This window comes from Peromyscus maniculatus, chromosome 3 (genome assembly GCF_049852395.1).
Source record: "Peromyscus maniculatus bairdii isolate BWxNUB_F1_BW_parent chromosome 3, HU_Pman_BW_mat_3.1, whole genome shotgun sequence".
Lineage (NCBI taxonomy): Eukaryota > Metazoa > Chordata > Mammalia > Rodentia > Cricetidae > Peromyscus > Peromyscus maniculatus.
Window position 1 is genome coordinate 117,509,785 of NC_134854.1, and position 23,875 is coordinate 117,533,659.

Below are 23,875 nucleotides of genomic sequence, written 5' to 3' on the forward strand. Positions count from 1 at the left end.
TTCTGTGAAAAAGCAGGGCATGTGGCTAAGGTGATGCAATTTCAAGTGGATGTCACAGGTGACTCATCAGAGCTTTGCTTTGGGGCCTACCGATATTTTTGTTCTGGGTAGGGTGTCTTAATGCCTTTGCATTTTTGGATAACAGCCCTCCTGACCATTTCTAACTTTTTAGAGTTTCAAAGCTCTCACGCAGAGCGCGTTTTCATACCGGAATCTAGTCAGGGGCAGGGAGTTTGGGGAATGAAGAACTGATTTTTAAAACGGAGTCGAGGCTAGGAGAGAGGCCTTAGGCAGGGAAATTTGGGCTACAGGAGCTTCTCCTACCTCACGCCTGAGAGTGACAGCCCTCCTCAGCCAGAGGACTACATTTCCCGGCGGGCGCTGCGCATCTCACAGGCACAAGCTGGCGGGCTCCGGGCTCTCCACCTCCGCCCAGCTAGCCAATAGGAACACCCGGTTTGGGCCCCTGCCCGATTAGGAGCACGCGGGAACGGGGGTACAAAAACTACATTTCCCGATGCGCAATTATTCGAACGCTGACCAATCAGCGCCATGCATTTCGAGGCTTGGGGAGGAGCCGGCCTGGTCAGGCGCCCCCATTGGCTAGGCGATGCTTAGTAGAGCCGGAACCCGGGAGCGAGCGAAGCGCAATGACATTTCCTCTTTAAATAACCGGAGCCGGGGCCCCTTGGAGTAATGGCTGCGTCGGCAGGTGGGTGGCGTGGTACGGCTGCCGCGGTGCTGGAAGAGGGAAGCAGGCGCGCGGTGGTCGGCCCCGACCTGGGGAGGCGGCCGTAAGGCGGGAGGGAGGGAAGGATGGAGAGGCGGCGGGCGCGGGGGTGAAGATGAATGGGGAGGAGGGCGGTGGGCGGCGCGCCCGCGGAGACGGGGCGTCTGGATACCGGCCGCCCGCGAGGCGGTTGCGGGTCGCCCTGGCGTTCGCCCTCAGTCGCGCTGCCCCCGGGAGGCTCTCGATCCCCGCTCGGCCCCGAGCCGAGTCCCCGCGCACCGCCGCCGCCGGTTCGGCTGGCTCGCCTCACACCCTCCCTCGCGGCGGTCCGGGCTCGCCGGGCTCCCGAGGAGCGCGCTGGCCTGGGAACTTGTTCGCCCTCGCTGGGCGCTCGGCTCCCAGAGCCCACGTCGGCGGTCCTGTGCCTAGACAGGGGTGTTTGTGTAATGGGGGGTGGGGTGGGGGGAAAGGACCCACGACGCCGTAACTGGCTTCGAACTTCTTGTGGTTGTACGATTTTTCCCCCCTAGATTTAAGTAAGTCTTCCCCAGCAACGAATGGGATCCCATCTTCAGACACAACCAACGAAGCGATGGACCCCTTCCATGCTTGCAGTATTCTTAAGCAACTCAAAACAATGTACGATGAAGGACAGTTGACAGACATTGTAGTGGAAGTGGATCACGGGAAAACATTTTCCTGTCATAGAAACGTTCTTGCTGCCATCAGCCCCTACTTCAGGTATGACGACGGTAGAAACTTGTATTACTATCCGTACCAGATTATTCCCTTTCGTCCCCAGTGTTGCCCACTTGGTTATGATATTGAGTTGGGACAAATAAATGAAGCCAAACAATGAGTTTGTTTTCTGCGAGGAGGTAAGGCCTTGTCTTATTAATGAGCCCTTGTTTTGAACTGTGGGATTCTAGAGATCAGATAGTTGGACCTCTGTGTGAGGTGTTCCCCAATATGGAAGGCGCCATGTCAGGTACACAGGTAGCTGGGTGGGGCTGGTGGTTGCTATATTGGGCAACAGCGAAGATATACAGTATTTCAATCATTGGAAGTTTTATTAGAGAATGACCTACACTTTATTTTTTAAAAATTCATGATTTTTTTAAAAGTATGTATAACTTTTTTTTTTTTTGAGTTTAAAACACAGGAACCTGTTCCTTTACAAGTAAATCAGGACAGTAGATTGTTTTAGTGCCATGGAGTTTGTAAAAAGTAGTGGAAGAGCCAGGCGGCGGCAGCGGTGGTGGTGGTGGTGGTGGTGGTGGTGGTGGTGGTGGTGGTGGTGGTGCATGCCTTTAATCCCAGCACTCTGGGAGGCAGAGTCAGCCGGATCTCTGTGAGTTCGAGGCAAGCTTGGTCTAGAGAGGGAGATCCAGGACAGGCACCAAAACTACACAGAGAAACCTTGTCTAGGAAAACAAAACAAAACAAACAAACAAACAAAAAAAGTGGAATAAATGAAATACTTTGTCTTTGTTTCCAAGATTCCCAGAAGTAACTGCTTTTTTCACTTTCATTTTCTGTTTACTTTTAACATAAAATATTGAAAAGTGAACATTTTAAAGTTGGGTCTGAAAACTAAATTCTTATTCTAAGAACAAGTGATTGGTAAAGGTAACTTTCTTCCTGAGCATCAATGTTTTGTATCAAGTATTTTCTTCTAAAAGCCCTTTGGTATTCAGAAGTAGTTCATGAATGATAGCAAGAACATCTTGTCAGCCACACTCCGGCTTTAATCTTTCGAGGTGCTTATAGGGCACATCCCGCTGTAATGCTGCATTCATGAGTTTCTTGTTCTTCCTTCTCAGAATGCTGGGTTGAATGTTGTTACTTCAATTTGATTCTTTTTTATTTTTTTGGTTTTTTGTCCTGGGTCTTGCTCACAGATGTCCACCTGGCTCTGCCTCCCGAATGCTGGGATTAAGGAAGTGTGCCACCAGTGATCTTAAAACCAATTAGAGCTGGGTAGTGGCATTTGACTTTAATCCTTTAATCCCAGCACTCGGGAGGCAGAGGCAGGCGGATCTCTGAGTTCGAGGCAGCCTGGACTACAGAGTGAGCTTTAGGAAAGGCTCCAAAACTACACACAGAAACCCTGTCTGAAAAAACAAACAGACAAAACCCAATTAGACTTGTTGTGGGTAGGCCATTGAACTACTAAGTATTAATTATCACAGGGTAGTAAGCCAGCCTGGCAATGGAAACCACTGCTGTTCCTCATGTATGTGTTTGACTATATACCACAGTTGCTCCTTACCAAACTGAATGAAGCTTACTCGATATGTACTGTCTTCTATAATCTTAATAATCTTATCTCTAATCAGATACATATGAAATACATACATACATATCCCATTTACATATGAAAAAAGATTCTTGGTGAGTGCTATCTGAGTCATTTGAGTGGCAGAGCTCGGTTCTATTCCAAAAGTAGACTTACCGTGTGACATTTGTAGGACAAAAATGGATGAAATGGGTCTTCATTAAAGTTTCTGTTTTTTTAAAAAAAACGGTTATCTTTGATAGTAAAATAAATTGGAGCTTCAAAGTAAAAATTTTCTCATTGAAACCTTATTCCCTAGATAATACCATATAAATGTCACATATAATTAAAATTAGATTTGAATGCCTACACAAAAGAAGTATGGATACATAGATCTTAGTTTCTAAGAAGTTAAAAAATGCTTGGAAATATTTCTGAACATTCACATGTAGATGTTGCTAGAAAACTAAAAAGCTAAATTCTTTTCTGTACACAAGTTTCTTGGCTGTCTTGGTATGGGGATCTCAGAAATCCTACTTAATAGTTTCTAAACCTTGCATGGCAGCACAGGTGAAAGAATTAGAACAGCTGGAATGTGACCTGGCCATTTCCTGATCCAGTGATTGCCAAAATTAATGACTATGAAATATTTTTGCTACTTGGGATTCTGTGCGAGGAAGTACCCCCCAGTGTATTTAGAGTACATGAAGAACCTTTTAGGGAACTCACTGAGGTATCAGGCCATTCCCATGTGTTAGCCTAGCCTGTTGAAGGCAAGAGTGGCTCCCAGGATAAAGAGATATGTGATGACATTCTTCCTTTCTACCTAATGAAGGCCCAGGTTTTTCTTTTTATTTGGTAGCTTTATAGTTGAATCATTCATCACCTGAACTGGAAACCAGCTCAAATGTAGGAACATCTGATTTGTAGTCATCAAAGCCTGTAGTAATATTAAACTTAAAACTTACATTATTGAAGTGAAAAAGATAAGTAGTCTGTATACCAAGTTGAGCCCTTGCACCCTCCAGGTTTCTCATTCTGCTTATTAAAATCTCACGAATTGAGGGCTGGAGAGATGACTCCACGGTTAAGATCACTAACCGCTCTTGCAGAGGATCCAGATTTAGTTAGCAACACCCATATCAGGCCACTCACCACCACTGTAGCTCCAATTCCAGGGGGATCCAATGCCCTCTTGTAATCTCTGCAGGCATCTGCACTCACATGTGAACAATCCTCCACATGCATACATATAAATAAGAGAATAAAATCTTTTTAAAAAATGAAGCCCCCATGTGTTTGATGAGGATTTCATAGGTGTCTGCCCATTTTCCTAGTTAGGATACTTTTCACAGGATAATGAAACAAGTTCAAAGTGTCTAGATCTAGTTGCTTTTATCCCCCTTACCACATAGATTTCTTCAATTCTATTAAGCACCCCAGATGCTTTTCAGAAAGAATAAAAGCACACACATCTTTTCTTATAGGGCTTTTGGGAGACTTTTACTATTTAAGAGTTTCCTAGAATGGTTAGTTGTGGTAGTACACACCTTTAATTCCAGCACTTGGGGAGTCAGAGAGATGTAGGAGGAGCTCTGTAAGTTCAAGGCCAGCCTAGTCTATGTAGTGAGTTCCAGAACAACCAGGGCTATATAAAAAGACCTTGTCTCAAAACAACAACAAGAAGCTCTTTAGAATGAAGCCTCACAGAAAGGAAATGATGTTTATTTAAAAGTCCAAGTGTTTTATCTGCTTACTGTTTTGGGAAAGGTTTCATAAATATACTCAGTTAAAAAAGAAATAAAAACCAAACTGTCTTGACTGAAGCAAAATATTATAGCATGCCCAAGCTGTTGTCAGATTTACTGTTGCTCAGGACACTATGAATTTGTGGTCACACTATTGCCTCAGCCTTCCACAAACTGGGGTCATACACCACTGCACCCACCTTAGAAGCTTAGTCCTGAGGGTATAATTTGGGGAAATTAAACATAATTTCCATGGAATCAGCAATGTGTTAAATGTGAAACTTTTTAGAAAAAGGCATTATATTAACCCTATCATTTTTTATATGGATATAAATAGGTAAAATACAGGAACTTTAACTTTAAAATGAAGTATATCTATTTTAAGAAAGGATTTTCAAAGTGTCCAAGAATAAGTAAAATGATCTTTCAAAGGATTTCAGCTTTAAAAGGTATAGGTGAAAAATATATACCTTTGAAGAATGCTATTCTCTTTCTGAGATGAAAATTTACTTTGTGTATACAAGTTCTCTTGTAATTTTCACTGGGCCATCAAAGATTTTATTAGATTGGCCCAATGTGCTTAGGATAAGTTAGCTGTCCTGATGATATATTGAACTTTCTGGGACATGACAATTTAAGGTCTCTTATCTGTAAGGCAGTTTGACTAGAGGCTTGAGTAGGTCCTCCAAGGACAATCAGATCTGAAACATGTCACTTATGGTTTGCTTTCTTACCAATGTTCTCCTTTTCCCATAGTTAGCATGTGAGAACAGAATCCTGCCCCTCTCCCTTTTCCAGGTCTTATGTGGACTCTAGTGAGACTGAGGAACCCAATTAGCACACAATCTGATTAACAAGAGATGCCTGTAAGAGTCTTATTAATTTTATATGCACAGAGGGATTCTTCCAAGAAAGTAAAGTCCACACAAATAACTGAAGCATGATGCATTTGTATCTGTTAGACAAAGAACAGTACATTTGTCAAGGAATGTCAGGGTAAGTGGCTATCTGGTTTAGCACCATAAATTTTAGGATGTTACTTAGGGATATGTGGGAGTGGGGGAGTTGTAGAAGCATTTGAGAGATAAAGAGTGACTTCAGAGTTTGTTTAATCAGGCTCACTCCAGCCACAATTACCCAATTACTCTGGTGATCGTGGCTATTTTCTAGCCTTGGTATGTGAAGGACCACCATCCTGAAAGAGTCTCCATGATTTGCTGCATAGAGGGAGACAGGCCACATGGCCCTTCCATCAGCTTTCGTTAGTTCCCCAGGTGATTTCAGCTTGAAGCAATCTACCAGTGTACCTATTTTTAGATTGTATGTTTTTTAACTCTTGGCACAAGATGGAATGACCCTGAGAACAGAGCTTTTGAGATTAACTAGATTTAAATCCTTGTACTAGTTCACCCCTGTGCAGAACATGAGGAATGTATTCCTTTTGCTTCAGAAGGATTTATCTGTGTGACAACTTTATACTTCTAAAAATTTTCATTTGTGGTACATATAAAATATTAACCACTTTTTCTTTCTTAGGTCCATGTTCACTAGCGGCCTTACAGAGAGTACTCAGAAAGAAGTTCGAATCATTGGTGTCGAAGCTGAATCAATGGATTTAGTATTGAATTATGCCTATACCTCTAGAGTTATTCTGACAGAGGCCAATGTTCAAGCCTTGTTCACTACAGCTAGCATCTTCCAAATTCCTTCCATACAAGACCAGTGTGCTAAGTATATGATTAGTCATTTGGACCCACAAAATTCTATTGGGGTCTTTATCTTTGCTGATCATTATGGTCATCAAGAACTTGGAGATCGATCAAAAGAATACATCCGTAAAAAGTTTCTGTGTGTCACCAAAGAACAAGAGTTTCTCCAGCTGACAAAAGACCAACTCATAAGCATACTAGATAGTGATGATTTAAATGTAGACCGGGAAGAACATGTTTATGAAAGCATTATAAGGTGGTTTGAACATGAGCAAAATGAAAGAGAAGTACACCTTCCAGAAATTTTTGCCAAATGTATACGTTTTCCTTTGATGGAAGATACATTTATCAAGACAATTCCACCTCAGTTTGCACAGGCCATAGCCAAAAGCTATGGAGAGAAGGGACTATCCAACACCAATGGCTGTACGCAGAGGCTTGGAATGACTGCTTCTGAAATGATCATATGTTTTGATGCTGCACACAAACACTCAGGAAAGAAGCAAACAGTGCCTTGTCTAGATATAGTCACAGGAAGAGTGTTTAAACTATGCAAACCACCAAATGACCTAAGAGAAGTTGGGATTCTGGTATCACCAGATAATGACATTTACATTGCAGGAGGGTACAGGCCAAGCAGCAGTGAGGTCTCCATCGATCATAAGGCAGAAAATGATTTTTGGATGTATGACCATTCCACCAATAGATGGCTATCCAAGCCATCCTTGCTTCGAGCCAGAATAGGCTGCAAACTAGTGCATTGCTCTGGTAAAATGTATGCAATTGGAGGGCGTGTGTATGAAGGTGATGGAAGAAACTCCCTGAAGTCCGTGGAGTGCTATGACAGCAGAGAGAACTGCTGGATGACTGTTTGTGCCATGCCGGTTGCAATGGAGTTTCATAACGCTGTGGAGCACAAAGAGAAGATCTATGTTTTACAGGGTAGGTGACAGAGTGATTCTTCATGAAAGGGTGGGGTACTTAATAATAGTAAAGCAGGTAACAGTCCTAGCAGTTCATATTTCTGGTTTCCTAACCATGAACTATACTAGAACATTCTGCCTGAGAAAATCAAGGTAAAAAAGTTTAAAAATTTAAGATATTTTTAAGTTACTGAAATGGTCCTTTGTTTTGTATTATGTTTGGATATCATATAAAGTATTTCTAAAAACAATTTAATAGGTAATAGTTCAGCTATTACTATTTCAGAGCATTTAAAAAAGTCTAAATAAACAAAGGTTAATCATTTTTGTTTTTCAATAATATAGTCAAGAGATGTAGCAACTACTTTTTTATGGAACTTAACAAATGAGTTTACTGGAATTACACTATTCATTTACCAAGGATTTTTTTTTTTTTTTAAAGATTTGTTTTTCTTTTTTACATATGAGCATTTTGTCTGCATTTATGTCTGGGCACCATGTGTATGCAGTGTCCACAGATCAGGAGAGGGTGTTGGATCCCCTGGAACTGGAGTTATAGACAGTTGTGAACTGACATGTGTGTTCTAGACACTGAACCCAGGTCCTTTGGAAGAGAGGCCAGTGCTTTTAAACACTGAGCTATATTTCCAACTCCTACCAATTTTTTTTGTTTGTTTGTGGATTTTTTGCTTGTTTGTTTTTATATATATGAACCACATACCTACTTGGAGACTGCAGAGGCCAGAAGAGGGATGAATACCTTGGAACTAGAGTAAGATGGTTGTGCTGCTGTGTGGATGCTGGAAATCGAACTTGAGTCCTCTAATAGAACAGCTAGTGCTCCTAGCCACTGAGCCACTTTCCAGCCCCACAAAGGATTCCATAGTTATGAAGCTTAATTACAAAGTCTTGAAGTTACATTCTTTAGATCTCACCTTTTTTTTTAATGGTATGTATATGAATGTGCAGGTGTGAAGATCAGACATTAACATTGGGTGTCTTTCTCTATTGCTGTCCACCTTAGTTCTGAGACAGGATCTCATTGAAACTGGAGCCTACCAATTGTCTCAACTGGCTGGCCACCGAGTCCCTCGGGAATCTGACTTTCTCCACTCCCTCACTGCTGGGGTTACTGGTGTGCCACATTGCCCTGCTTCCTTGTGGCTCCTGGGAATCTGAACTTACATCCTCTTGCTTGTATTGCTAGCACTTTTCCCCTTAACATTTTTCTTAAAGGTTTTACTTGCAGGGATTTTGAATGCAGTGTGGATAATTCTAAAATCCTAATTCACTTTCCGTGTTTCTTAATGGGTTATGTTTAAGTAATTTCCTTATATGACTACATGAATAAAACAGGAACAGTATAAGTTTTTATGAAGATATATATGGTTATTTTTAAGCCCCATCCCATTTTTAAAAAATTATATTTTTTTGCTCTAATCTTTTGACTTAAAATTTTTGAGAGATGCCTGGACATGTTTGCTGTACATTGCTTATTTTGCAGAATTGACTAAGGAGAAGTACTGTCTGGTACCATATTTTCGTTAAATGAAAACTTGGCATGACTTGGGCTTATCTTCGTAAAATATAAAAATGGATGTATAATTCATTCAAGATAGTTATATCATTCAGTGTGATGAAGTATGCTCCTCTCTGTCTCTATCTCTGTTACTGGCAAAGTAGTTTATAGAGATAATTTTAATGGAATGTGTGGGCTGTATATTAATGCAAATACTGTATCAAAACAGCAATGACTTAATAGATTATCAGGACCAAAAGAAATAGTTTGTAACTGGAGGTTGTATTTTACATAAGAAGAATCTGAAGCCCTGAGTCTTTTTAATTGCTTGTCATTGATTTTAGTTTATTAAAGAGGAGTTGAGATTTCTTTTTTAAATTAAATTTTTTTTTTTACTCATTTTACATAACAACCGCAGATCCCCCTCTCAACCCTCCTCCTACTCCCCTCTAACCCCCTGACCCCCATTCCCTTCTTCAAAAGCTGTGGAACCTGCACGGGACCGGACTAGGCCCTCTGTGTACAAGAGACAGTTGTGTAGCTTGGTCTGTTTGAGGGGTTCTTGGCAGTGGGACAAAGATCTGTCCCTGGTGCATGAGCTGGCTTTATGGAGTCCATTACCTATGGTGGGATGCCTTGCTCAGCCTTGATGCAGGAAGGAGATCCTGCATCAACTGAGTTGAGATTTCTTAAAATTTAACTTTTTATTATATGAAATTTGTAGAGAATTGAGACATGTAAAAGGTCTTAACTCCATTTTCTTTATCAAGAATAATGTAATATGGCCGGGCGGTGGTGGTGCACACCTTTAATCCCAGCACTCGGGAGGCAGAGGCAGGCAGATCTTTGTGAGTTCGAGGCCAGCCTGGGCTACCAAGTGAGTTCCAGGAAAGGCGCAAGAGCTACACAGAGAAACCCTGTCTCGAAAAATGGAAAAAAAAAAAAAAAAAAAATGTAATATGTTAGCCAATGAGGAGAAGTAATGTGTAAGCGAAAGTTGAGACTTAAATAAAATTGGAGTTGAAATGTCACTGTTATTAAGCAGGCAATTTTATTTATAGATGAGAGTGTCCCTAATAGAATAGTTTAAAGGGAAGCTGTATGAATCTGGTATTCATTACTAACTCCAACAAAGCTTCTTTATATATGTAACCTGACGAAAACTGTCTTACAGGTTGAGCATCGCTAATGTAAAAAGCCAAATGTTTTGAAATCTGAGGCTTTTTGAGCACTGTTGTGGTTCTACACATGGAAAATTCCATACTTGACTTTATATAACAGGTGACAGTTGAAACACAGGCAATGAAAATACTGTAGTAATTCATGTTTTGACTTGGAGTAATCCCCAAAGTAACATATTATATATATGCAGATACTCTAAACGCTGAAATACTTAAGAGTATCAAGCACTTTGTATAAATGTTCGACCTGCTCTACCTATAACTACTGAAGTATAAATTTAATATGCCCATAGGGTTCATATTGTTAACACAAAGACATTATACAGTGTTCTCATTAAGCTGGGCATAGTTGCACATGCCTATAATCTCTCTTCTCTGAAGGGTGAGGTAGGAGGATTTTAAGTCAAGGCCAGCCTCAGCTCAGGCTGGAGACCTTATCTCAACAAAAACAAGCAGTGCTATATCATTAGTAGGATCTTGTAATTCATTATTTTAATTCTTTCAGACATTTTCCTATTGGCAGTCTGACTCACCACAGCCTTTTATTGTCAGTTTAGAATAGTAACTGACTCAATGTCAGTTCCATAAATTGTTTTGAAATTTATCTTTGCTTTATAACAACATTCATGTAAACACATCAGTGACCCACAAGCACAAATCTAAACAATTCTATGTGCTATTTTCTAACCAAATAGCACACACATATGTAATGGGTTTTTATGGTTAAATTGTATGTGTGCATGTTACCTGCCTTATTCTCCCCAGATTATATATATCAATGCAGGTTGACTATAATATTACTGTTACTCTGTATATTTTAGGAGGCAAATGTTTGGAAAACATAAGCTCTTTAGTCTTCAGAGGTTGGAATTAAAGATGCAACCAAACTTGAAATTTTACATATTTGTTTCTTTTTTTCTTTTTTTAGGAGAATTTTTCCTCTTCTATGAGCCTCAAAAAGACTACTGGGGATTTCTAACCCCCATGACTGTGCCTAGAATCCAGGGCTTGGCGGCTGTGTACAAGGACTCCATCTACTACATAGCTGGGACCTGTGGAAATCATCAGCGTGTGTTTACTGTAGAAGCCTATGACATAGAGCTCAATAAATGGACTCGGAAGAAGGACTTTCCATGTGATCAGTCTATAAATCCATACCTTAAGCTGGTACTTTTCCAGAATAAACTCCATTTATTTGTCCGAGCTACTCAAGTGACTGTTGAAGAACATATCTTCAGAACCAGCAGGAAAAATTCTCTTTACCAGTATGATGATATTGCTGACCAGTGGATGAAAGTGTATGAGACCCCAGATCGGCTGTGGGACCTTGGCCGCCATTTTGAGTGTGCTGTGGCTAAACTCTATCCTCAGTGTCTTCAGAAAGTACTGTAATACGTAGCAGGCCTCAGCACGTCACTGGCATCTCATACTAAGGAACCTTGTTTAGGAAATAATGTCAACATTGATGAAAGCTGAGAGTTTTGTATACAGAAATGGGTGCTCGTAAAGATTGTGGTGTGGGGAGGGATTTGCTTTTATCTTCATGATATTTTCATTTCAGTAAGGAAAGATAACAAAGTGCAATTATCAGCATTTTTCCACCCCTGACATAAAAGTATCATTCTAGAATTTTGTGATAAATAGTCCCTGAGAAACCAGGTGAATCAAGACAACTATGCACTCTTAAAAAGCAGTTTGAGTATTCCTGGGTAGAGACATCCAAACTAGTTAACGTGACTTTTTATTTTAAATACGGGTAACAATATGAGGCAATATCATTTATTTAGCTGTGATCTCTCTAACACAGAGAAGCACTAACTTAGATCCTCATTCTTACTATTTATATGTATTTGCATATCTATTTTTGTGTACTGTTTTCAAGTGTACGAGATTTTAAGCTCTGTCAAACTGAAGGAAAACTCAGTCTCAGAAAGAACTTTCAGTCACGTTGTTTCATATTCTCATGTAACTTTAAGTTAAAACTTTGAAGTGGCAGTTTTCTGTCCATAACTTTTTCAAGTGCTACTGTCTCATCTTTTAAAATCCCAGAAAGGGCTCAGATTTGCAGGTGACTGGTGCTCGTATAAGTTAATTCATGTGTAGCTAGACCGGTTTAAATGGTTTGAGTCTGTGTTTCTCTTTCAGATTAGCATGCTAGTTCCATGGCTGCGGCACTTTGTCTTGTGACTTCATGAGGTCTGCTCTTTGTGTGATAGGATATGGCCGATGGCCATTGGTCTAACTGGATTCAGTTTTACAATCCCAAGTTTGCACTAACATGGGCTGTTTTGTTGCCCAACCTCTTTTTCCATCCTCTACTTGTCCAGTCATTGTTGGTACCATGAAAGTTATATAACTTAAAATGTGAAGTTTTACACCTACTTTTAAAATTCTGTTTTCTAGAACTGAATCTTACAGTACTCTAATAATTTAGTGGCTTTTAAGGTTCATATTACAGTTATAACCTCTTTATTTATTGCACTCAACAGTGGTGAATATTTTTATGTTGAAACACTTGTTCTAGGTGAAGGTGATATAGAAGGAAGGATGAAGGAGTGAACAGAATCATAGCTTTCTGTACTGTGGGTTCTAAGGAGCTGTTCATATTTAACTGATAAGTTTCTCAGTTGGTTTGTCCTTCATGTTAATATTCCTAAGTAAGTCCTTTTGTACCTAAGGCAAGTATCTGGATTGATAATGTACTCATTACTATGGTTACTATAACTGATAAGTAATACACACATAAGATCAGAGTCTGTCCTCAGTCAGAAGTTTGATTCTCTTGAAGAAAACTGGCATGGTTTGTATTGGAAAAAAAAAAAGAGAGAAAAGAAAAGAAAAAAAAAGTCTTGCACAAATTGTAAGGTGATACTGTGAAACAAATTGAAAACATTGCCTCTTGCATCACATACCTCCTTTTCCAGAAACTGTAGACTGCTTTACAAAGGCCCTCCAAGTAGAGCTGGCTCTCTGAAGCAGGAAGTCAAGTGGACAGCATTCACAGAATGCGTGTGTTCGTGTCCCGCACAGATAGACGTGCGGTTCCTCCTAATCTCTGTCAACTTTGTCAACCAATATTTTTTTACCTCTCTAGTTTGTCTTGTGTTTCCTTTTGCTTCATGCTGTTTTAGGGTTATTTCTGTGAATTGTTTGAATTACAGTTTTGCATTGCTAATGAGAGAGGGAAAAATAGTTTTTACAAGAGATATCCATGTAATTTATTTTTGAAAGCTTTGTTGAGTATCTAAGATTTCCTGCCACTTTGACAATCTCTGTATTTAGGAAAATGTATTACTTGAAAACAAGACATAGGACATTGAGTTAGCAATGTACATGTTCCATATGATATATAAAAGAACAACACACTGTGGCTAATCTACGCTAGATTTATTCTGTTGATCTGTACAACAGTTGGTCCTTTTGTTATAACAGTGTATATTGAGGGTATCATCTAAGTATAGTGTGTCAAAGCCAAGGTTTAGAATTTGCTATGGGAGTAGAATATATATATTGAATTTTGTATGAAGAACTATTTGTTTACATTAAATAGCTGGGATATTTTGCCACTTTTAAAATGATTTCAGAAAAGGTCCTAGGAAACTAAGATTAGTGATATGTGTGGGTTTATGTGTAGATACTTAAGGTACATTTTCATAGTTTGAGAATATTAGTAGAAGGCACAATGGCTACTACAGAATTAAAAGATCTAACATGCCAATCCCACTTTAACTATGTTTGAAGAATGTACGTAGCACTTTTCCTATATAGTTTTTATACGATGAAAACTGGGCTAGGTGTAACTATGTTGTAGGAAAGAAGAAATTATTTATGTCGTCTTTGTTTCTTGTTCTCCTACAAAGTTGATGTGTAAGCGTCAAGTTGATTTCATTGGTGCATGAGGAAAAGTGGATGTGATCTGTAAGGAACCAGAGTCCCATGTAAAGAAGTTTTAAATGGCATTCAATATTCAGTGCTCAGGTATGTAGTAAGTACTGTAGTCCTATGGGGCAAATGTGTAGATATTTTTAAACATTTTGCCGTAATTGCACAATTTTTTGCATTTTTACCTGATGTCATTGTTTCTTGTAATAAAACCTTTTCTGATTGAAAACTGCCAGTGTTGTAAACTGACCTGAAGAATGAATTTTGAAAAATTAAAATTTGGTGAAAATCATAACCTTATGTCATAGTAGAATGAAATACTATCTTAACCCATTTAATATCTGACTTGTAACCTAAAATGAACTAGTTAGTAATACCAGTAACTCTGTTATTCTGATCTAGCCTAAAATGTCCTCGATGCCTCTCTTTACGTACACTTCATACACCATCCCAGAAAATGCTGTTGCTTGCTCTGGAGCATCCCCATACTCAGTGTACCGCTTTCACCGTGTTCCCCTAGTCTAAGCCTGTCCCGTCTGCCTGTGTGCAGTTACTGCAAAGGATTTCTTTCTACTTTGCACCCTTGATACCCTGTGATCGTTTTCTCCATGCAGTTGTCTGGGTGGTTCTGAAGTCAGGGTTGTGTCCTCCTTCTGCTCAGATCCAATGGCATCCTAACTCCCTATAGGAGCTGAGGTCCTTACCAATATTATTTGCAATTCAATAATACTATCTCTTGGACCTTATTGTAATTCCTTGAACTCACTGGATCCAGCTACATTAACCATGCTCTTCCTTAGACATACCAAGTATCTTCACCATCAGGGCCTTTGCCCTTGCCATGTTACTGATCAGAGAAGGCCTTATACTTCACTTAAAATACCACCTTCCTGGGCTGGAAAAAGCCTGAGTTGTTAAAGAGCACTGTCTGTTCCTCTAGAGGGCTGGGTTCGATTCCTAGCGCCCACATGGCAGCTCACAACTGTCTGCAACTCCAGTTCCAGATGTTCTGGCCTCCTGAGGCATGAAGTACATGTATTGAACACACACAGTGCAAAGATATACATGCAGGAAAACACATAAGGCAGTGGTGGCGCACGCCTTTAATCCCAGCACTCGGGAGGCAGAGCCAGGCAGATCTCTGTGAGTTCGAGGCCAGCCTGGGCTACCAAGTGAGTTCCAGGAAAGGCGCAAAGCTACACAGAGAAACCCTGTCTCGAAAAACAAAACAAAACAAAAAAAAAAAACAAAAAATACCAATGTGCTAGAGAAACTTTTCTGATGGTTCTATTTTCCAGGTCCTCTCTCATTCTGCCTATTTCTTTCTGCTCTATTTTTCACACATCTTTTTCCCTTTTTAAAATGTCATGAAGTCAAAGATTTTTGCCTTACTGCTGCAGTTTTTAAAGTTGTTTCTTTTTTTAAAGATTTATATCTATTTACTTGCATATGTGTGTCTGAGTAGGCCACATGTGTGCAGCTGCCTATGGAGGCCATGGAGCTGGAGCTGAATTTAGAAGAGGTTGTGAGCCACCTGACATGGGTGTTGGGAGTCAATGAAAAACACTCTTAACCACCAAGCCATTTCTCCAGCCCCTACTCCTGGGCTTTACATTGATTGCACACAGTTGGCATTTAATAAATGTTGACAGAAGTGAGTTTTCAGTTCAGTGTCTGTGTGTGCTGAGAAGTGGTAGGTCTGCTGTTTCAGAAGCACAGACCAGTTGAACTGGAGAAGGTCACGTAAGTACTCTGGATTTTCACGTTTAGTGGGTTCTGTTGCCCCAACACCATGTTAAATACCTAATGTAACTTCTGAATTGTTCTCATCCAAGCAGAACCTTTTCTCTGTTATCCCGCCTGCTCCTCTGTTCTATTACACTAATAAGCCACCAGTATGAGTTCTGTCCCTCAAAGTTTCTGAAGAGATTATGGGAGATTGCTATACTTTTTACCTTCAGTATAGAATTTACAAGTGAAACCACTGACCTGACGCTCAGTTTTTGAAGGTTTCCTGTATTTCTCTAATGTATGAGAATAGTCCATTTAAATATTTCTCCTTGTGTGCGTTTTGTCTTTTGAAAGATGCATCCATTTCACCTACATTGTCTATGTGTGGCATGGACTTGTTCATAATATTTTTCTTACATCATTGGAATTGGTATTGATCACCCCCTCATTCATTTCTGATGCTGGTGTGTGTGTGTGTGTGTGTGTGTGTGTGTGTGTGTGTGTGTGTGTGTGTGTACACGCGCGTGCTTACAACTTTTTTACTTGGGGTTTTTTTTTTTTTATATTTTTATTTTACAATACTATTCAGTTCTACATATCAGCCATAGATTCCCTTGTTCTCCCCCCTCCGGCCCCTCTCCCCTTCCTGCCAGCCCACCCCCATTTCCACCTCCTTCAGGGCAAAGCCTCCCCCGAGGACTGAGATCAACTTGGTAGACTCAGTCCAGGCAGGTCCAGTCCCCTTCTCCCAGGCCGAGGCAAGCGACCCTGCATAAGCTCCAGGTTTCAAACAGCTAACTCATGCAATGAGCACAGGATCCGGTCCCACTGCCTGGATGCCTCCCAAACAGATCAAGCCAATCAACTGTCTCACCCATTCAGAGGGCCTAATCCAGTTGGGGGCCCCTCAGCCAGTTCATGTGTTTCCATTCGTTTGGCTATTTGTCCCTGTGCTTTATCCAACCTTGGTTTCAACAATTCTCGCTCATATAAACGCTCCTCTTTCTTGCTAATTAGACTCCCAGAGCTCCACCGGGGGCCTAGATGTGGGTTTTGTTTTCTAAATATGAACTCTTGCCCTGTAACCCAGACTAGCCCTGAATTCTCAGTCCTTTGCAGTTCTGAGATTACAGGTTTGTACCACCACATCGGCCTTTTTCAACTAATCATTCTTGTTCTGAAGTCTTCCCTGGCTAAAGTTAAGAAAGCTCGTGGATTTAATGTGTCTTAGTTTATTTTCAATTTTTTTTTTTTTTCCTGAAACAGGGTTTCTCTGTGTAGCTTTGTGCCTTTCCTGGGACTCGCTTGGTAGCCCAGGCTGGCCTCGAACTCACAGAGATCCGCCTGGCTCTGCCTCCCAAGTGCTGGGATTAAAGGCGCGTGCCACCACCGCCCGGCCTATTTTCATCTTTTTTTTTTTTAACTTGTCTGAGTCTATACAAAGTAAATTTCCTATAGGTCCCTTACAGATGGGACTTTGATGTGGATCATGGACTCATGGACATTTCTTTGTTTAAATAGCTGTTTTTAGACCTCTTACATTTAAAGTAGTGATAAGTTTGTTACTGTTTCTGTTTCCCTTGTTCATTTTTCACTGCTGTTGCACCATCTTTTTTTTTTTTTTTTTTTTTGGTTTTTTGAGACAGGGTTTCTCGTGTAGTTTTGGTGCTTGTCCCGGATCTCACTCTGTAGACCAGGCTGGCCTCCAACTCACAGAGATCCGCCTGGCTCTGCCTCTTGAGTACTGGGATTAAAGGCATGCGCCACCACTGTCTGGCTTGCACCATCATTTTTAACTGAGCATTTTATATTACTATATCTCATTTTAGCCAAGCAATTATATTTAACACCCCTCTCCCATGGTTGCCTTAGATTTCCAGTTGTTTTTAATCTAATCCAAGGTCCTGTTTAAATGGTGCATGACACTTTAGGTGCAGTACAATATATATTTTGAGACAGGGTTTCTCTGTGTAGCCCTGGCTGTCTTGGAACTCACTCTGTAGACCAGGCTGGTCTTGAGCTCAGAGATCTACATGCTTCTGCCTCCCAAGTGCTGGGATTGAAGGTGTGTACCATTACCACCCGGCTCAATATACCTTTAACTACTATGTTTTTATTATCTCTATCTCAAGTAACTATTCTTTCAGATAAATTTACGTTAAAAAAGATTCACCTTCATTTATTTCTTATGAGACAGCGTACATTTCTTTGTGTATCTGCTCTGTATCCATCTCCTTCCCAGAGAACTACCTTTTAGTGGACATTGTGCGGGGCAGGTCTATAAGTGATGGATGCCCTCAGATGGTTGGTTGGTTGTTGTTTGTTTGTTTGAGAGTCTTTTTTTTCCTCCTTCACTTTGAAGGATGATTTTGCTGGATCTAGAATTCATGTGTGTTTGTTTTCAAAGTGATTAAATCTCATTTAAGTAGTGGACCTTTGTGTGTTGTTTCTTGATTTATTTTCCTCTGGTCCATCCTCCATTCCCTGGCATCTGCTGAACTTATTTAATCCTTTTCCTATTGGGAGAGTAAGGGTGAGAGAAGGAATACCATTCTCTCCATGTTTAGTGTGTTCCTAGGGAATCAGCCTCAGTTATTGGAACAGGTTCTGGGTGTGCTTCAGAATCATTTCTCCTGTGCTCTAGACAGAGCCACAAGGTGTTCTCTCTCAGATGTTTGCCATAAGGAACCCACCCCTTGTGGGATTCCAGAGGATAAAATGCAGAAAAATGTACCGTCTCCAAAAGAATAAGAATGAGGTTCCTGGGAGTTTTCTCATTTGTGTGAGCCTCTAGAAATCCACCAAAATAACCATTTAAGAATCCTACCCGCTGGGCGGTGGTGGCACACGCCTTTAATCCCAGCACTTGGAAGGCAGAGCCAGGAGGATCTCTGTGAGTTGGAGGCCAGCCTGGTCTACAGAGTGAGCTCTAGGACAGGCACCAAAACCACACAGAGAAACCCTGCCTTGAGAAACCAAAAACCAAAAACAAAACAAAACAAAAAAATAAAAATATCCTACCAGTTCACAGCTCTAGCTATCTAGCTACTTCAGATATAAATAACCAGTACCTTTTCTATGGTCCTCCTGATCCACAGTGCTAGCTACCAAGGTGACTGCTTTGGAACCCTGACTCTTGAGGGGTCCAGGAACAGTGACTGATGGCAGTTTGAGTCGCCTTCCTTGACGTTTCAGTGCTGAATCTGGGAGTCTCTACAATAAAGCTTCTCATGTTTTTGTCTTGGTTGAATGAATCAATTTTTCTTCCATGCTTTAACCCTGCTTATAAACATTTGATGTATTTCATAATAAAAAAAAACCAAAAGACTTTAAAACCTGTCCATATTCATTGCCAAGAATCTTGTAATTTTCATGTTCATGAAATTATTTGACATACAGTTCAATGAATGTAGACTCGCTCATAACCAATAACTCAGTTTTCTAGGACCAAGTCGAAATCCTATGATATAATTATTAAAGTCATCAGTCATGAAGTTTTTTTAACTGAATTGAAATTATAGTATCAGCATTGAAATTATATTTATATGAAGCTTTTTCTATTGGCTGATGTGTTTGAAAAATAAGAGGTTTAACCCACCCTTTTCTTCCCTTCTATTCCAGAAATACATAGCTATGATTTGACATTCAAAATACCATAATAAATATTAGCACATAGAAACTTTGTAATGTTTAGCTGTTTTTATGGGCTTTGTTCTGAACACGAATTATAGTGTCTTTGGTGACTTTGGGCAAATTTCACCTTTCTCAGATTCTTTTTCCCATGCATAAATAGGCTAAATAGAATCTATCTTCGGAGGGTTTTGTGGGAAATGGGTCTTTAAACATTTCTCACAGTGTCTCCTTTATAGTGAGCATTTGGATGGTATGTTGGCTTGCCTGTAACAGCGCTCGCTCTCTTTTAGACACCCTTACAGCTGGGTCTATCTGTAATAGCAAATACAAAGTGTATGCTGACGAGAGCTCTAATGGTCTGGGCTCTGGCTGCACCCGTAAGCCACGCATGAAAACAATTTTCACAGTTCTAGAGTCACACAGTTCTCACTTTCATTTCTGGACTGTGCATGTTGAAAGGATTTAAATTAAACAGATGGTATTTAAAGCAGGTCTATACAAGGTTTGTAACCTCTGTCTCACATAAAAATAAGATAGTTTTGCTTGTCCATTTTTAGGTACAGAAAGGGTCCTGGCTTATTTTATCCCAGTATGTAGGCAGGTCCAGGTTTAGGCCACCTTCATATCAGATCTTCTTGGGGTGGAAAGTAGGCACAGAAAGGAAGCCCTGCAGTTTTGCCATGCTGGAAATCAAACTTGTACATGCTAGGAACCCTCTATCACTGAGTTCTACCACTGCTGCTTCTGGTGGTTTTTTAAGGATACACATCCTACCATGTAGACTTGGCCCTGACCTAACTTAGCCCCACCTCATAACACCCCTATACTGGTTAGGATTCCAACATAAGAGTTAGAGTGGATGACAGGGAAGCAAACATTTAGTCCACATCATCACTTGATGAAGTTCAAGTCACATAGTTTAGCTCTTGAAACACAACAGCGCAGGTCCTTAACAGTGAAAGGCCGCTTGGAGTAGGATCGAGGACTGCTGAGCCTGTGCACGAGAGGCTGCCCAGCCACTGTGGCATTTCTGTCCTCTGTGAGAACCAGATACGCTAGACATCCTCACTGCCCCTAAACTCGAGGATAGCCATGAAACTTCCCATAGAGCCAGTTTCAGTTGAGTTTGATTAAATGGGTTGCCTCAAAGACAGCGTCATCAGAAAGGAGCAGAGTGACTTCCTAAGAGTTCTTAAGAAATGCAGTTCAGAGGGCAGAGGGTAGCAGCTGAGGATTTAATGGAGGAGACCCACAAAGCAAGGGTATTACCCGGAGAATTCCAAGAACTGGATCCAAAAAGAATGAAGTGCAGACTAAAAGGAACTGAACTCTTAAAGATCAGAAGTGAGAAAGGGCAGAAATCCAAGTGAGGGCGGGAGCGGGCTAGAGTGTAGGCGTTCTACCAGTGGAGAGACTGAGATGTGGAGGTGCAGGAACATTGGGTTAAAATCCAGCTCAGTGGGAGATCACTTGCTTGTGCAAGTCCTGGGTCCAGTCTCTAGCACCACAAGAAAAGATAACATTTGAAATGAAAATATAGAAATCTAAGAGTGTGGTTTAAAAGAAAATGGCCCCCAAACGTAGTAGCACTATTAGGCTGTGTGGCCTTGTTGAAGTAGTTGTGGCCTTTTTGGAGGAAGTATGTCACTGTGGGGGTGGGCTTTGAGGTCTCTCTTGCTCAAGCTTCACTCAGTGTGACACTCAGGCCATTTCCTGTTGCCTTTGAGTCAACATGTAGCAGCTCCTTCTCCAGCACCATGTCTGCCTGCACGATGCCATGCTCCCCGCCATGATGATAATGGACTAAACCTCGGAAACTGTAAGCCACCACCTCAGTTAAATGTTTTCCTTTATAAGAGTTACCATGATCATGGTGTCTCTTCACAGCAATGGAACACTGACTAAGACAGAGCATTCAGACTTTTCCAATAAAGATGGAAAATGAAAGTATCCATGCAAAAAGATCATAGCCTATCTCATTTCTACAACATTCCCAGTTCAGGGTACTCTAGTACCTCTGGTTCCTTACAAAGTGAAAACTGTAGAATTAGGGGTACATTTTTAAAAGTACATCTAAAGACAGTACTGATGAGGCCCCTGGGAAGAGCAGTGTAAGAAAAGAGAAAATCCTGACCCAGAGAGATACACTTTCTGAGGCCTCATTTCTGATTGAGAATGCAAACGGTAACAATGCTTATAGCTTTTTGCTAATTTTCCCCAGAGCCAAATTCAGTTCCCACTCTTGACCCGAAACATCTGGTGTGTGATAAGTCTTTCAATATCTGAAATCTTATAAAGCATGAGCTGGGTGTGGTGATGGTAGAAATGTCAGGCAGAGGAATGGATTAGCTAATCAGAGTATGCACACATGAAGGTCGGGAGAACACAGGGCTCTTTCATGTAGGGTTTGTGTGGCAAAGAGGCCAGGGAGACAGGATCTATCACCCAGAAGCCAGCTTGATAGAGTAGGGAGTTTCATGGATCTCAAGTTATACAGTTATCTGTCATGGAATTAGCCAACAGTTTATAAAAGTACAGTTTGTTCCCTTCTGTAAAAGATGAGTTCCCAAATAAGTTTTTATAGTTATATAAATGTGAAATATAATAAAATATGTGCACCAAGATAAGTATATCTTGGAGGTGGGGAGATGGCTCAGTTGGTGACGCACCTGCCTTGCAAGTGTGAGGACCTGAGTTAAAATTCTCAGCACCCATGTACAAAGCTGGGTGTGGCGACACATATTTGTAATCTTAACACTGAGCAAGCAGAGAGAGGAGGATCCATAGAACTCACTGGCCAGTGAGCCTAGCCTAAGTGGTAAAACTCTTGATTCAGTGAGACCCTGCCTCCTCAAAAAATAAGACTGTGATTAAAGAAGACATCTGTCATTGACCTCTGTTCTGCATATACATGTGTGTACAAGCACAAGTATGTGAGCGCGCGCGCGCGCACGCACACACACACACACACACACACACACACACAAGACACAAAGATCCTGACAGTTTCTAAAAGATAGTTTGGAAGTTTTCCTTAACCCTACATTTCAAAAGAATAAAACGTTATTCACACTTTGCTATACAAGTCTGATTTGCTGTTCCACATGACAAGTTCTGTATTTATCAATCACTTGTGCTCTAGTATCTTACCAGGTGAAAACTATTTTACCAGTTAGGGGCCATGGGTCAACATCGTATTCTGGCAAGGCACTTTCTACTTGCTAAAATTCTTTAGTGTGCGTTGTCATCTTGGACCCTGCTAATGGTCTTGGCGCCATCTGTCACACCTTGTTTGAGAAAACACGCACAGGAAAGAGGACTCACAGGATCAAACTGTCAACAAAAGCTGACATATTAGCTCCCTCGCAGTGAGCAGGGACACCGGAAGATGGCCTGAATGGGCATATTCAGCACCAGATGATGGAAGTGTAAGAGGCCTGGGCAATTGGCCAGGAAGCCAGTGTGGGATGTCAAGTGAATGAGCTCAAGTTTGGAAGAGCTAAGTTTCCAGGGACAGGATAAATAACTACATATAACTACACATAGAGCGCTGTGCTGCAGCCAGGGTGGAGACAGGACACCGAAGAAAGGTGATATCGGTCAGGGGACAGAATGGAGCTGGCTGTCAGCAAACACCAGATCACCAGAACACAGTCAGCAATCCAGGCCTGAGGAGAGCAGAGGGCAAGGGAAGGGGAGGGAAGGGGAGAGAGGTCCAGCACAGACAGAGCCTAGGAGGCCCAGGAGAGGTTCCAGGAAGAGGAAGACAGCCTTTCAAAGGTGCTGAGAATAGACAGGATGGGAGACAACCAGTAACAGCACGGAGAGGGAAAAAAGGCTGCATGTCGAGGAGAAAAGGAGTAATTTAATGGTGAATCCTGGGACTCCTTGTTAAGCCTTGTTCATGAAATCCTCGCTGTTAAGTGATGGTCTTAAATTCTGATAAACAATTGTTTCTTTATAGGATGACCGTATTTTTAGTGCAGAGGGTGGCATTTTCTGGCCATAGAAACTGTTATTTACTATCTCACCCTTAAGTCTCTGCACCTTCACACAGCACACTCATCCTCTTCTGCTGGGCCTGAAAGCCTCCGGAGGGCCTGGCCTCGTCCCTTGAGCCCAAGTGTGTGCTGAGCACAGATCACGCTGCCTGGCTCACAGGAGTCCCTCAGCTCCTGCCTAAGGAGTAATTTCATGCAAATCCCTCTGCTAGACAGCACAGGGTTCCTTGTCCTTTCTAGGGCTCTGACTTCTTGTTCTCTGTTTTTTCAAAGATATATTTTCAGGCTCAGGAGCGATTGGCAAGCATTCTTCTGTGAAGGTTTGGCATTTCAAATCCGGAAGAGTTGTGAAATCAATTAGTTGCAGATAAAGATGGACAGATGGGGATGGCTGGGATGGCTGGGATGGCTGGGATGGCTGGGCCTTTCCCCCATATGTGCTCTCTCCAGGATGGGATCCTGGCAATTGTGCTTCCCTGAGCTGTTTTATCGCGTGTTAGGAAGAGCATTGTCTTTTGTTTGGGACCACTGGGGTGAAAT

At 41.2% G+C, this 23,875-nt stretch overlaps 1 protein-coding gene across 3 annotated transcripts; it reads left to right on the top strand.

Annotated features, from left to right (window-relative positions):
- The first annotated feature begins 492 nt into the window (after positions 1-492).
- Positions 493-14,199, top strand: Kbtbd8 (kelch repeat and BTB domain containing 8). Of its 3 annotated transcripts, XM_076567430.1 has the most exons (5): positions 691-712; positions 1,261-1,471; positions 5,555-5,752; positions 6,293-7,407; positions 11,017-14,199. In XM_076567430.1, the coding sequence occupies exons 3-5, from the start codon at positions 5,697-5,699 to the stop codon at positions 11,478-11,480; spliced, it is 1,635 nt and encodes a 544-aa protein (XP_076423545.1). In that variant the 5' UTR covers positions 691-712; positions 1,261-1,471; positions 5,555-5,696; the 3' UTR covers positions 11,481-14,199. The 3 variants fall into 3 exon arrangements, with proteins under 3 accessions (XP_076423544.1, XP_076423546.1, XP_076423545.1); XM_076567429.1 differs by lacking the exon at positions 5,555-5,752 and having other exon boundaries at positions 493-712; XM_076567431.1 differs by lacking the exons at positions 1,261-1,471; positions 5,555-5,752 and having other exon boundaries at positions 686-712.
- The last annotated feature ends 9,676 nt before the right edge of the window (positions 14,200-23,875 follow it).